The sequence below is a fragment of the Echinops telfairi genome, unplaced genomic scaffold (assembly GCF_000313985.2).
Source record: "Echinops telfairi isolate 266 unplaced genomic scaffold, ASM31398v2 ScPeMD7_35;HRSCAF=133_1, whole genome shotgun sequence".
In the NCBI taxonomy this organism is placed as follows: domain Eukaryota; kingdom Metazoa; phylum Chordata; class Mammalia; order Afrosoricida; family Tenrecidae; genus Echinops; species Echinops telfairi.
In genome coordinates, this window is record NW_022103933.1 from 183,516 (window position 1) to 199,793 (window position 16,278).

Genomic DNA, 16,278 nt, shown 5'->3' on the forward strand with positions numbered 1-16,278 from the left:
ATACCAAGAAAGAAAAGCTTGTAGTTAGTTCAAGGATCGCTGGCCTTTAAGAGTGTTTTCCAGTCCAGCCTGTTGGGGCTCCATGCCCTGTCCCCAAAGTCCACCCTCATCGTTCCCTGGGGATCTTGCTGATCCCCTCCCCTGCTGTTCCGCTGCCCACCCCCAGTGCTTTGCCTCAGTGTGGCGGGATCAGATCGGGTGCAATTCCCACACTGTGTCTCTGATGTTGTCCCCCGCAGGGCTATGGGTCAGTGAGGGGCATCATGTCTCATAGTGGGGCTGGCCATGTGGTCCTCTCTGTGGACTGGCTGCTCTAATTGGAGTCATCGTCCTCAAGGCCTGGTGGGCCAGGATGTGCTCCAGTCTCTCCTTCTTCCCCCATCACCTGCTCCTGTGTACTCTGGTCAGATATATCCTTCTCCCGGAGCTGTGGATTTAGTGAAAGGGAACAATTCTCAATGCAGACATTTTCTACTACTTAAGCTAATCTAATATTTGATTTAATGAGGACTTCGGAAATTTTTTGGTTTAAAAATTTGTCATCTATCATTTGATCTTTCTCCTTAACATTTGTCTTTATCCAGGGACAAATTTGTCAGTCTTTGCCAATCACTCTCAGCAGCACATTGAAACCAAAATATGCATTGATCATGAAATAAAATTTTAAGTTTTACTAGATTACTGATACACTGCATATTTTGACAATGTGAAAAACAACTGTGAAAAACAGCTTGGCAAACTTGGAAAACTTCTTATAAAGTTTTTATATTATAAAATTATAATTATAAAAGTATTTATAAAAATTACTTAAAAAGTAAGCAATTACTTTTGACCTTGAGAACTGGACACTTTATAGTTATACAAAAACCTATACATAAAATTCATAGCCAGAAAATACATGTTTTTCAACTGTGAATAGTTCAACTAATTGGTGATGCATACCATGGAATACTACTCAACAATGAAACTGTTGATTCAGCAACTTGCGCGAATAACACAATATACAAAACAGAAAATCAAACATACAGTCTTCAGCTTCATTGTGACTCAGTGGCTCTGTAGGACAGGCTGTATGTCTTTATGGAAGTAGGTGGCATAACTTGGTTCTACTGGGCAGCTGGAGGATTCTAACCACTAACATTTCATTCAGTCACTGAGCATTTAACCACCAAGCCACCAGGTCTTTCTACTGAGAAAAAAGCCATCCCCCAAAGGATATATACTGTATAAAGTTATTGAAAAGACAAACTTACATAAAGAATAAATCTGTGTTTGGTAGAGGTTATGAATGGGAAAGAAGAATGGGGTAGATGGGTTGGCTATAAAAAGGGCAACCTGAGAGTCCCTGTGTTGGAGATGCTTTGGATCTTGATTATAGTAATAGATACATGGATTTTCACGTGATAAAATTGCTTAGAAATAAATATAAGAATATACGTTTTTATACATGGAAAAGGAGAATTTGAATAAGATTGGTAGATTGTATCAGCGTCAATATCTTTGTTGTGATATTGATTGTACTATAGTTTTATAGTGGTACCATTGGGGACAGATGAGTAACGGATATACAGGATCTTTCTACTTTTCTTACATGTACATCTCAACATGAAAGACTTGTAGGTCTTACAAAACATCAGAATTTTTTAATGTTCATGCAAGTCATAGTGACGAACATGAAATAGTTAACAATAGTAAGACTGTCAGCAAGTATAATGATACACAAAGTCCTTGGAAAAGTAAAGGATTTGAGGATCAAGATTAAGAAAGTTGTGTGCTCATTTTACCCACAAAATACTAAGGGGTGGGGATGGAGCAAGGCAACCAAAAACTGACTTTCAACTTTGTCAGAATATTGGAAATCACTGAAAAGGTTGCAACAACTAAGTATGTTGATCCAAGCAAAAAGTTTATATATGTGTGTGTGTATATAAAATGATAAGGAAGCTATGGTACATTTTTACCCACCTGCTTCCCAATTCTATTTGGTCATCTTAAAGTTGTGGTGACCCTCACCGCAAGACAGGGAGCCTGGCGTTTACTGTCAGAACACAGCCAACTATATTAGCAAATTGCTGTTTTTACCTGTCTTGTGTGTTGGGGTGGGACTCCTGGGACACTAAAAATAGGTGGTAGTCCCAGTTTGGCTGCTCATGGAGCTCATACAGAATGGTGGGACATTAAGTAATGCCAGAGACTGTCCCTTCCTCTAGGGCATAGAATAGGTACATAAAGACTTGATGAAAAAGTCAAGGAGAAAGTTTCTTTTAGACAAAGGCTTTCAAAGGCACTCTTTGTATGAAGAAATGGAAAAAGACACATGCTTGTCCAAAGCAAGACATATAATCAGAAGTTACCTTGAGAAGACCCTATAGTTTCACGGTGGGCTATCCTTAAGTTCAATGCAGACCTGCCTAATTGTTAATCAAGGGCTCTGATACAGAGCCATTTTTAAAAATTGAGATTCCGTTCGCCCCTACCCACTTTGTGCTTAAGGGAATATTTGTTAAAATATTAGCCAAGTACAAGCTACAAAGACATGTGTCTACACAAATCTAAAAGACTGGTTGCAATAATACTGGAGGTCACTAAACAGATAGACTACTATAGTCTTCACAAATTCATAGAAAAGCAACAACAACAAACAAACCAACCCTTGGAAGAGGGAAAGTCTTATATTTAGAATTATGTAATTTTCTAAATGAATATTCAAAATTAATATTCAAATAGATTATTCTGAAGCCCATATAATGGAGTTAGTAGTCAAAAGCATAAAAAAATTATTAATATGCTTAGAGAACTAACGAAAACAAAGAACTAATGGAAATCAGGAAAATGATACATGCAAAGAATGATGCAATAAAGATAAAAGGTATAAAATATTTTATAGAAAAACAAATTTTATAACTGTAACACCAATACGTTTTTAAAAAATCACTGGAAGGATTGAAAAGAAGATTTGAGCTAGTAGAAGAAAGAATTGTTGAGTTTGAAGGTAGGATAATTGAAATGAACACACCTGAAGAACAAAAAGAAAAGATGAAAAATGACTTGTTGAAAACCATCAAGCAGACCAACAATAAGCAAGCATTTCATTGAGAATGAAAAGACAAAGGGAAAGAATATTGAAGAATGTTTGATGAATGACGAGTCTACACATTCAAGAAAGCATGCTGAGAGATAACATACTGAGATAATCAAGCTTTCATATACCAAAGTTTAAAGAATCTTGAGAACAAGAGAGAAGTAAATGTCACATACAAGGAATCCTCAGTTGGATTCAACTGATTTCTCCATAGAAACTATGGAAGCTAGAAGAAAATGAGGTTGAAAATGGTGTTCAACCAAGAAGGCCATACCTGGCAAAACTGTCTTTCAAATGGTTAAAATTGCGCTCAATCTGACCCCACCACACCGAGGGAAAACACGAAGCGTGTGCAACAGAACACTAAGGGGAGCAGAGCAAGGAAGTCCCAAGGGAGTACCAAAAATAAATTTTGGGGCCAGTGTGTGGCACCCCATCAGACTTGACCAGAAAACACTCCTAAAGGTCAACAAACAGACCTTGAACTATTTACAGGCTTTTCTTTTTTTTTTTGTCATTAATTTTTTTTGTTGCTGTCGTTTTGTTTTCTTTTGTCGCTTTTTTCTATCTTGTTTTTTTGGTGCATATTATTATATCTGCAGGTCTATCTAGATAAGATAGGCTGGATTAACAATCTGGAGGTGAAAACAACAGGACCGATGGTTCTGGGGTGACATGGAAGAGGGGGAGGCGGGGGAATGGAAGTGGTTTTAACCAACCCAGGCACAAGGGAACAGCAAGTGATCCAAAATCAGTGGCAAGGAGGGTGTAAGAGGCCTGGTAGGGATTGATCAAGGGCAATGTAACCGAGATGAATTACTGAAACCTAAATGAAGGCTGAGCATGATAGTGGGACAAGAGGAAAGTAAAAGGAAATAGAGGACAGAACTAGGACTCAAAGGACATTTATAGAGGTCTAAATACAGGCATGTACATATGTAAATATATTTGTACAGGATTAAAATATATCTATGTGCATGTATTTTTAGGTTTAGTATTAAGGTAGCAGATGGACATTGGGCCTCCACTCAAGTACTCCCTCAATGCAAGAACACTTTGTTCCATTAAATTGGTATTCCATGATGCTCACCCTTCCTGACACGATTGCTGAAGACAAAGTAGGTCCATAAGCAAATGTGAAGAAAGCTGATGGTGCCCAGCTATCAAAAGATATATTGTCTGGGGCCTTAAAGGTTTGAAAATAAACAAGCAGCCATCTAGCTCAGAAGCCACAAAGTCCACATGGAAGAGGCACACCAGTCTGTGTGACCACGAGGTGTCGAAAAAATCAGGTATCAGGCATCAAAGAACAAAAAATCATATCATTGTGAATAGGGTGATTGCAGATTGGGGACCCAAAGCCCATCTTTAGGCAAGTGGACATCCCCTTACAGAAGGGTCTCGGGGGAGGAGAAGAGCCAGTCAGGGTACAGTGTAGCAACGATGAAACATATAACTTTCCTCTAGTTCTTAAATGCTTCCCTCCCCCTACTAACACCCCAATTCTACCTTCCAAATTTGGCTAGATAGAAACTGGAAACAGGGAATCCAGGACAGATGATCCTTTCAGGACCAGTGCTGAGAGTGTTGATACTGGGAAGGTGGGGTATAAAGGGGGGATCAAGGTGAAGGGAGATGTCAAGCAGTGTAAAATAGGACAAAATAATAATTTATAAATTATGAAGGGTTCATGAGGAAAGGGCAGTGGGGAGGGAGGTGGAAAATGAGCTGATATCAAGGGCTTTCCCCGAAAGTAAGACATCCCCTGAAAATAAAACCTACTTACAGTTTTGCCTCTCGCTGAAATATAAGGTATCCCTCCCCAAAATAAGACCTCCCCCAAAATAAGCCCCCCGAAGCTACCATAACTATGGACTCTGGACCGTAGTGGTGGGCACCGCTGTGCACCTCACTGTTGGCTGCAGCGCAGCAGGAGCAGAAAGGAAGTGCTAGTTCTCTTTTATTTAAACAATAAATGTGTACCGTATTCTTCTTCATGGAAAAATAAAACATTCCCTGAAAATAAGACTTACTGCATCTTTGGGAGCAAAAATTAATATAAGACATTGTCTTATTTTCGGGGAAACAGGGTAGAAAGCAAATGTTTTGAGAATGATGAGGGCAACAAATGGACAAATGTGCTTGACACACAATGTATGGATGTATGGATTGTGATGAGTTGTACGAGCCCTCAGTAAAAAGATTTTTTTAAAAGTTAAAATTAAGACTCCCATATAACAGCAGAGAGTATGTGCTACAATGGGACCTTTCTTAAAATAAGTGCTAAAGACAATCTTTGGAGTGGAAAGTAATAGATACTAGACAGTAACTTGAAGGCATATTAAGATAAAATAAAAACCTCTCAAACACAGCTACTGTCATATGTAAATATATAGGCCTGTTTTACATTAATTTTTGTTTTTTTTTTTTACTTTTTCATATTCAGCATAATTGAACCGCTAGTCATTTGTCAGTTTGTTTTACTGTGGCATCTGTGTTGCTGTGATACTGGAAGCTATACTGTCTGTTTCAAATAACAGCTGGGTCACCCATGATGGACACATTTCAGTGGAACTTTCCACCAACACAGGTGGTTTATCCTTAGGTGTCCCTGAGTTCTTTTCCAGGGGAAAAATCTATGATACTTATCAGAAGGAAGTGGGCCATACTTAGTTAGGGTGGGGTGGACAATAGGGTCTGATTGCTCTCCATGGCAGACAACCTTTAGGCAGATAACCTTCAAGCAAATAGTAAGCAACCATGAGCTTGTCAGAAGCATCTTAAGAATGGCATTACTGCAGAGGGTGGTGTGGGGCAATGTGCATCAAATCTATTATTGAGATGATTTCTGAATTCATGTGTACTTTGGTTCTCGTGGATGTGTTTGAATTTTCTTTAGCGTCAACTTTTGCACTTAATGTTTACCACTGACCTTATTTTGGTTGATATTGTCTTCCTTATTGTCTCTTCCCACAAATCAGTGCATCTTAGATTACAGGTTTGGTCAATGCCTTCATTATTGGATTTTGTGGTTGCTGTGTAAATTTGCATAATAGTTACATTAACTAGTCTTTCTTGTAGGTATACAGATATTAACATATCACTTCATAATAGATCTTGAAGGGTTTTTTGACCATTAATGGAACACTATTTCTGTATAATTTGTCATACTCATCATAGTACGATTATATGATTTGCTGTTTCCTTTCTACAAATATGAGTTTCACTTTACCAAAGCTGTCTGTCTTGTATGCCCGCTTCAAAAACATAAATGGATCATCCATGGAATGTTTGATGCCAGTGGATATATGTGCTTCATTCCTAGCAATCGTATAAGTTATTGGAAGTTTTAGGCTCAGTCTATCTGCATTGATGTATGTTATAAAGAGTGTCTATAAAATAAAGTATAAAAATTAGGGCAGAGATAAATGACAGGGAAAACCAAAATCAGTGGAAAAATTTAACTCAGTAAAAAACTGATTCTTTCAAAGAATCAACAGAACTGACAAACCACTAGCCCACCTAACAAAAGATAGGCAGGAGCAGTTATCAATATCCAGGATGAGGGATAGAACTGGAACTTACAACGGACCCCAATGTAATTAAAAGACTAATTACACACAATTATGAAAGCCTGGACTTCAACAAATTCAATAACTTGGGGGACAAGGACAAATACCTCAAATTCCTGGATAAACAAATCCTCCCCAAATTACCTCATATGAACATCAAGAGCCTGAATAGACCTATAGCAAAAGACAAAATAGACTAGGTTATTAAGGAACTCCCAACTAAAAAAAGTCCTGGCCCAGATGGCTCACAGGAAAATTATACCGAGCATTCAGGGAAGAGCTGATACCAATCCTACACAAACTCTTCCAGAACATAGGAAAGGACAGTAAGCTCCCAAACACATTCTATGAAGCTATTCTATAACACATACCAAAGCCGGCAAGGATTCCACAAGAATAGAAAATTACAGGCTGAAATCTCTAGTGAACATAGATGCAAAAATCCTCAACAAAATTTTGGCCAATAGAATAAAAAAGTATATACATATAAAAAAGTAATCCATGCAGACCAAGTGGGAATCATACCAGGGGTATGGATGGCTCAACATTCAAAAAACTATCAACTTTATCCATCAAATTAAGAAGAAAAAGTATAAGGTAATATACATGATAATATAAATAGACACAGAAAAAGCATTTGACAACATTTAGCACCCATTCCTAATTAAGACACTCAAGAAGATAGAATTAGAAGGAAATTACCTAAATATAATAAAGGCTTTATATGAAAAACCTACAGGCAACATTACAATTATGGAGAAAAGATGAAAACATTCCCACTGAATAAGGGGACCCAACAAGGATGCCCCTTGTCCCCACTTCTATTCAACATCATCTTGGAGGTCCTAGCTAATCATATAAGGCAACGGAAGGATATCAAAGATATACGTTTGGGGAAAAAAGTGAAATTATTATTATTTGCAGATAATATGATTTTATATATTGAGAACCCCAAATACTGTACAATAGGATTGCTGGATACTATAGAGGAATATGGTAGACTGGCAGGATAGAAGGTCAACAATCAGAAGTCCATTGGCTTGCTACATACCACTGATGGGATTACAGAAAAAGAGAGTAAGAAGGTAGTACCTTTCACAAAAGCCAAGCATAAATTGAAATATGTAGGGATATACCTAGTAACCAAAAATACAGGATCTGTATGAGGAAAACTATAGAACATTATTACAAGAAACCAAAAGTGATCTTCATAAGTAGAAGAATATCCCATGCTCGTGGATTGGAAGACTCAATATTGTAAAGATGACAATCATGCCCAAGGTACTATATAAATTCAACGCAATCCTGATGCATATTTTAACATCAATTTTCAAAGCAATGGAAAAAAATGACTACCAACTTCATATGGAAAGGGAAGAAGCCCAGGATTGGCACAGAAATCCTCAAGAAAATGAACAAAGTAGGTGCGTTTGCATCACATCACTTCAAAACTTATAGTACAGCCACAGTTGTCAAAACAACATGGTTCTGGTATAATGATAGATACTCAGACTAGTGGATAAGACCAGAAAATCCAGAAATAAAAACAGCTGCATATAGACAACTAATCTTTGACAAAGGACCAAAGAATATCAAATAGAAAGCAGATGCCCTTTTCAACAAATGGTGTGGAAATAACTGGATTTCAGTCTGCATATGAATGAAACAAGACTCTTAACTCACTCAGTGTACAAGAACAAATTCAAGGTGGATCACACACCTTGAGGTAAAACCCAAAACTATCACGATCATCAGTTAGACAATTGGAACAAAGCTAAGAACCTTAGCACAGGGAATACATGGGCTATCAGAAATTAGGAAGGCTACACACTTTCAGGAAGATAAAATGCGTGGGACATTCTAAAGATACACTTGTGTGCATCGAAAGACTTAAAGAGAGTAGGTAATAAGAGAGCCCACAGACTGGTAAAAGATATTGAATAATGACATAGCAGACAAAAGGCTTATTACTAAAATCTACTGAATCCTGCAAGCTTACAAGAAAAAAATGAATAGCCCACTGAGGAGGTGGGTAAAAGACTTGAACAGAAGATTCACAAAGGATAAAACCTGAATGGCCAATAAACATGAGAAAATGTTTCTGATCATTAGCCATCCAGGGAATGCAAATCAAAACAATTATGAGATACTACCCAACACCCAGAAAGATAGGCCAATTAAAAAACAAACCAGAAAGCAAAACAAAATTAAAAAACAAAACCAGAAAGCAAAACAAAACAAAAACCAGAAAGTAACAAATGTTTGAGGGGTGTGTGGTGAGATAGGAACTCTCCTTCACGGCTGGTGGTCTTGTAGATACCTACAGTCACTGTGGAAAGTGATTTTACAATACCCCAAATAGATGGAAATTGAGTTACCATATGACCCAGCAATCCCTCTATGTCATGATTACCGTTAGACTGGTGGCTATCTGCATGTTGTTGCTTTTTTTTTTTTTTTAAGTTATTTTTTATCCTCTATTTCTTTTATTAGTTTTTGTGTTTTGGTGTTTATCTATACAAGAAATGCTGGATATGTAGTCTTACAGAGACATTGGGCAGACACGTTTCTGGAGGGTGTGGGAGGGGAGTAGGGTGGGAGAGGAAAGGTAAGCAGGGAGCTAACAATGACAGGTACATAAAGGGAATAGTAAGTGTTCTGAAATGTACCACGAGGAGGGTGTAGCTTTTCTGGTCATGTTTGATCAATCGAATTGTATCTGAGAGGAATTACTGAGAGGTGAACAACAAGCAAACATAATTGTGGGGTCGGATGAAAAAACAAACACATATCAATATATATGCATATATGTATTTGTGAATATGTGTGTATTTGTTTACATATGTGTAATATGTAAATGCAACAAGGAACCAGATAGACTTTGGGCCTCTATTTACATCTTACCCCAGTATAAGAATGGTTTGTTCTAATAATATGGCACTGTATGATACCCATCTTCCTGTCACAGTTGCTGAAGACAAAATGGGTGCATAAGCAAATATGGTGAAGAAAGCTGATGGTGCCCAGCTACCAAAAATATAGCATTTGGGGTCTTACAGGCTTGTAGTTAAACAAGCGGCCATCTAGCAGGGAAGCAACAAAGCCCACATGGAAGAAGTGCTCCAGTCTGCGTGATCATTAGGTGTCATGGGAAGAGGTATCAGAATTAAAAAAAACATGTAGTCAAATTGATATGAAGGGGAGTGGATGTAGTGGAGACCCCAAGCCCACCAGCAAGGCAATTGGACAGTCCCTCTTAGAAGGGCCTCATGGAATGGAGGATAAATCCAGGGTGCGGTATGGCACTGATGAACTGCGTAACTATTGTCTAGTTCTCTAATATTTCCTCCCCTTATTATTAAGATACTTATTTGATATACCCCATTAATCATGTTAGATTTATGTACATACATTTGTATATTCAAGATTGATTGGTATGTGGTAGTCAAGATCAGTGACCCCTCACAGACAGTGACAGGAGTAAGGGTACCCTGTGGGTACTGGAAGTGGGGGTGGGGTGGGGTGGGGTTGGGTTGGGGTAGGGGGTGGTGGGTGGGTGGAGGAATGCGGGGAGAGAAGAGTTGAGAGCATTGATGATTGTTTAACCCCACCAATGGGATTGAACAACAGAACTGAACTGTGTGGGAAGGGAAGGGATATATTGGAATGAGTAAGATATATCAATTAAAACATTATTTGATTTTAAAAAAGTATAAAGAACAGGAAATTTTTCTTTCACAATTTTGGGATTACAATTCAGGGTTTCATTGCTATAGCAGAATCTTTCCCTTTTGGTAGCCCTTGTAGGTCCCTGGAATTCTTTGGCATCTTCCCTCGGTGTGTGTGTGTCTTTTCTATTCTTCTATAGCTCAAAAATTAGGTTCAGGACACATTCTACAATAACAAAAGCAACAAACAAAAACCCACTTCCAAACGAGATCATATTTGCAGATACCTATTAGAAAGCACATTGCCTTTGAGTTGATTTTGACTCGAGGTGACCCCATGTGTTCAAGGTTATGAGCCCTTTATTTTTTTTTTGCCTGCTGTCTTTAAGGAAGCATATCATCAGGTTCTTCCCTAGTGCACCTAGGTGGGTTCACATCACCAGCCTTGTGATTAGTTGGTGAGTGCAAACCAGTTGTGCAACTCATGGATTTATTTTCAGGTACACAGTTATAATTTTGTGAGGTGTAGAATTACTTTGAATTGAGACTTTCGGTCTTGGTTCCAGAGATCTTGTCTAATACCCTATGCTAGAGGTCTGACTAGCTGCAAGAGGAACCAGTTGGGGCCAGATGCTGACTAAGCCTTATAAGCCCTCGTATAATCTGTCATGGCAATGGGTGAAGTCAGTAATGGAAGTTGGAGCTTCCTGGTTTGTGAAAATGCACAGGAGAGGATAGTGCATCCATCTTTGGGAATGAAAGTTAAGTGGTATGATCCCTCACAGAAATACCTGTAGGTATTTCTTCATTTGTGTCCTTTGTTAGATTAAAGTTGTTGCAGGTATGGTGTGTCTTGTGAGCTCTATTCTCGCAAATTATTAGATGCAAGGGAGTCAGCCAGTCTGAGGCATAGGCAGTCACGTGGACTCCCAGACTTGGTGGCTAGTACCTCAAGGAGATAGAGGATAAACCAGACTTGGGGCCTGTGTGTACTCTGACATGGAGAGAGTCATGTGAACTCCCAAGTGTATAGCTGGTACCCCTGACCCACAGTACTGGGTCGCTAGGGATGAGAGTGAGAAGAGTTGTATGGGCACTTCAGATCCTAACTGAACAGGAAAAGGAAGTGGATATTTCCTAAATATGCAGCTAGCTTATGGAATGGAATTTATTTTCCACCACACAGTTTGTTGTCACACATGAATTATTTTAGTCCCTGGCCTGGTTTGAAAAGTTCGCATGATGAACAGCAGTTGTTAGAGGACCCTGACAGTGCAAATTTCAACACATTTTTTGTTTACACAATTTAATCCATAAATAATACTGAAAAGACAAAAGCTGGAAGTCAAACAGGCACATGCACACCAATGTGCTTTGCAGCATTAGTCATTATAGCCAAAAGGTGGGAACAGAACAGGGTACAAAGCCGGTGAAGTGACATCTTTGCTCTTCAACATTTAAGACAGGTCTTATCTAACAAGATTTGCCCAATTTAGTACTTCATTTGATTTCATGACTGCAGTTTCCATGTAAATCCAAGCAAAATTTCATCCTTGACAATCTTTTTTCCTGTTTATCATGATGTTGTCTATTGGTCCAATTTTGAGGATTTTTGTTTTCTTTACATTGAATTATGACTCATAGTGATGGCCACAGTACTAGATCCCCAGCAACAAAAGCTATAAGTCCTCCTCACTTAGAGCAAGGAACCAAGCAAGATTGTATCACCTGTATATCCAGTCCTGATGGTCCAATTCTCTTCAAATAGACCAGCTTCTTAGATTATTTGCTCAACATATAGATTAAATATGTATCATCAAAAGATGTAATACTTATACACACTTTTCCTGATTTCTAAACCACAGAATATAGAAAGGAGATAGAGGTAGATGTAATTAAAGCCGCTCACAGACTTGTCCACTTAAAAATATTATTTTAGACAATGTTTTTGTTTTATATATCTTACCACAAAATTATTTTAAAAGAAACACATATCCCTAAGGTTCTAATATCTCACACTGAATACGTCTTCCAATAGATTTGTCCAGTTTACATTTTCATCATTGGTGGATGAGAGTGTTGTTTGTTTCCTTTTGCCATTGTCAATGCTAGGCTTTATTTGTATTTTGAGTATAAAAAATACTCCAATTTGACAGACAAAGTTTATCTTGTATTCAGTTGCTTTTCTGGAATTTGTAATGAAGTTGGATGTTTTGACATTTCTATTAGCCTTTTCCCTTTCTTTTTTTTTTTTTGCCTTTTCCCTTTCTTTGGGATATATATTTCTTAATTTACATCTAAAGAGATATGATGGTTACTTAGGTAATAAAGAGCCCTTTAATTAAATAATTATTGCACAATTCTTTGTTTAGAAACCAAATCTGTAACACAAGAAAGCCACCAAAAATTCATGGAGAAATTGAATGAAAGATATTGGAATTTTACTGTGAGCCTTTTGAAGACCCCTCATATTTCCAGTTCTTAATGAGTTTAGATTGCTAGGAGGTAAATTTAATTTAAGGTTTCTGATGTACCATTATGTTAGTGGCTGACTAATCTGTCAATCTCAAATATCAGTTAATGTGGTACTAATTCTTTTCATTCTATCTTTTTAGGGAGATCTTGTCTGGAGTACCAAACACAAGAGACCAAATCAAGCCTCTCAAAGACCCTTGAACAAGTCTTGCATGATTCTGTTGTCCTCCCTTATTTCATTCAATTCATGGAACTTCGTAGAATGGAGCATTTGGTTAAATTCTGGTTAGAGGCTGAAATTTTTTACTCTACAACTTGGTCCCGTATAAGAGCACACAGTCTGAATACAGTGAAACAGAGCTCATTGGCCGAACCTGTCTCTCCAAGTAAAAAGTATGAAACTGCAGCATCTGTTGTAATGGAGTCTCTTGACAAGAGATTGGAGGATTCTAGTTCAGCCCAGTTGCTTATGATTCAGTCAGAAAGAATTGACCTGAATAATAGAACTAACAACAGTCAGAATCACTTGTTGCTTTCCCAGGAATGTGATGATGTCCATCCCCTTCATCTTGAAGTGACCAGAGGAACTTATCATATTTCCCTGGAAAACCCAGAAACCAGACTTACAGTAGCCAGTAGAAATAGTCCACTAAAGGAATTATCTGGGAAACTAATGAAAAGTAAGTATGTGACTTTGTTCTCTCTTTGTCCTCCCCACCACCTCCTTTTAATTAATTCATATAGAAGAACTTGATATGATGAATAACAAGATTAGAATAATTCTTTTCCCCCTCAGTACTTGCAAATTTGGGAGTACTGGAGAATGGAGTACAAAAAGGAACAAAAAGGGTATCTAGAGTGATTTGGTAGCAGAATTAATAAATGAAAAAATGTCACCTGCCCTACTCTTCCTTTCTACTGATTTTGAAATGAAATCATTTTTCACATTTTTAAATCAAACCATCTTTCATATTTCAGCTCTGTCTCAATCTCAATCGCCTTTTCTTTTACTCAACTTTTCAGATAAATTCTTTAAATTGTCTTTTAATTCCTAATACTACTCAAATGCTGTCCAGTCAATCCCAACTCAGAGTGGTCCTATATAACAGAGTAGAACTGTCCCAAAGGATTTCCAAGACCATAAGTCTTTATGGAATCAGGCAACCACATCCTTCTTCTGTGGAGTGGGTGATGGCTCGAACCGTCAACCTTTCAATTAGCAGCTGAACACTTAACCACTGTGTCACTGCCAACATTGAGTCAATTCCAACTCATTGGCATCCTACATAAGGTTTCTGAGCTGTAAAGCTTTAAGGTATCTTTCTCCCCTAGAGTGGTTTGTGATTGATTCATGATGCTGACCCTACAGTGCCACCAAGGCTCATTACTGTGCCACCAGAACTCCCTTAATTCCCACCAGGTGACATTTATTGACTTTGTGCTAAGTCATGTGTTATTTTTACCTTAAAGTTTCTGAGTTTTTCATTTCTAAAAATTATTTTTTTCCCTGAATTTTTCACATAACTTTTCATAGTTGCTTATTTCAATCTCTTGATCCCACTTTTAATCTCTTCTTTTATTTTTTAAATTTATTAAACAAGTAATTATTAACTGAAACTTCCAATATACACAGGTTTTGTAGATCTGATACTGGATTTCTTTCTTTCTGCAGACTGATACTCTTAGTGGCTTATGATTTTACCCACTTATAATTTTTTTGTCATATATCTTAGTCAATTTGTGAGAATACTTTGAGGACTGTTTCAATTGGGTTATTCTAGAGTATATTTGGACTTGCTTTTGTCATGTACCCGAGCCACGTAAAATGAATTTTTTTCTTCTATTTTCTGAGAGCCATATGAGGGCAGGTTTGTTATTTGGAATTGTCAAGTGACGTTATTTTCCCTCTGGTATCTGAACACTGTCTCTATCTCTCTCTCTTTCTAAACTTCCTCCCCACCTTTCATATTGAACTCACCACAGTGAGTGATAGTTCCTTTTTGGCTGTAAGCATGGTCTATTCTAATCTGCTCTGTTTTGTCCTTGGGCAACTCTAAGGTCTTCCAGAGCCAGTGGCTTGTTTCTCAGGTGAATTCCCTGTTCTTTTCTTTTACTGGTCTTGATTTTTAACTGAGGGACTTCTATAAGTCCCTCCTTCCATATCTGTAACTCAGAATTCCAGAAAGCTTTACCTATAAAAGCTATTTGGAAAATGAACAAAACTTGACCTGAACTGCTATGAACTTATAGTAGAATATGAATGTATTTTAGTGTAGGTTATTGCTTTGATACTATTGAGGTATATACAAACATAGTGTAATTACTTCTATAAAATACTCCCAAATTGGGTGGCGAAGGGAAAGGAAAAAGAGGAGCTGATACCAAGGGCTCAAGCAGAAATAAAATGTTTTGAAAACAATGATGGCAGCAAATGTACAAAGTACAATTCATGTATGGATTGTTATAACATCTCTGAGAGCCCCCAATAAAATGATGTGTTAATAAAAAAATTTTTTAACTCCAAAATTTTGGATTCCAAAATACTGCTTCATTCAAAGATTGCACACAAGGGAATTACCATGTTTGTTTCTCATTCACACTCACTCATTATCATTGAGTAGATTCTAACTTACAGTGACCCAATAAGAGAGAGTACTAGTGCCCCTGTGGGTTTCTGAAACTGTAACTCCTAATGGGAGTATAAAGCCTTATCTGTGTCCCACAGAATGGTTGATGGTTTCAAACTTTTGACCCTGTAGTTAGCAGCCCGCTGTGTAATTACTACTCCACCATGGCTCTTATGTTTGTTTCTGCCTCAGACTATGTCTCACAAGGTCTCATGTATTTTGGGAATTCAGTATAGAGAAGAGTTTCCTTGAACATGCCATCACCTCTACTTTCAGAAATAGAAGTCTAAAATTTGTGTCTTTAATTTATTGTTTTTGGAATATGTCTTTGCCTTGATGGTAATTTAGTTAAAAATGGAATGAAAATAGTAATTTCACCAAAGCTAAACTCAGTTGCCTTGGAGTCAATTCTGACTCCCAGAACTGGCCCTGCGGGTTTCTGCGAGTGTAAGCTGTTATGGAACTAGAGGGTCTCATCTTTCTTTCATGGAGCAGCTGGTGGACCACCAAGGCTTTTCAAAAATAGCAATAGAATCCTTTAGAAAGTGTTAATGGAGATTTCCCCCCCCCCTTTTCACTAAGTAATCTACAGTTTTACCTACTGAATTTATATACAGTAAATTTAACCTTTTTGTGATGTGTGAGTTTTAACACATGCATAGTTTTGCATAACCACCACAATAATCAGAATAAAGAACAATCCTACATCCCCCTAAACAACCTCTGTGGTCAACCCTATTCTACCCATAAACCTTGCCAATCAGTTCTATTCGTTATAATTTTGCCTACGCCAGAGTACTATATAAACAGATTTATATAGGATGTAACCTTCTGAAGCGAGTATCTTTCACTCA

The 16,278-nt window shown here is 37.7% G+C and overlaps 1 protein-coding gene across 1 annotated transcript in view; it reads left to right on the top strand.

The window, feature by feature from the left end:
• The window catches only part of AKAP10 (A-kinase anchoring protein 10), a 202,911-nt gene that overhangs the window by 24,515 nt on the left and 162,118 nt on the right, over positions 1-16,278 (top strand). Inside the window, exon 4 of the mRNA XM_045290278.1 lies at positions 12,938-13,477. Coding sequence (XP_045146213.1) covers positions 12,938-13,477 — 540 coding nt within the window. The remainder of the gene's footprint in view (positions 1-12,937; positions 13,478-16,278) is intronic.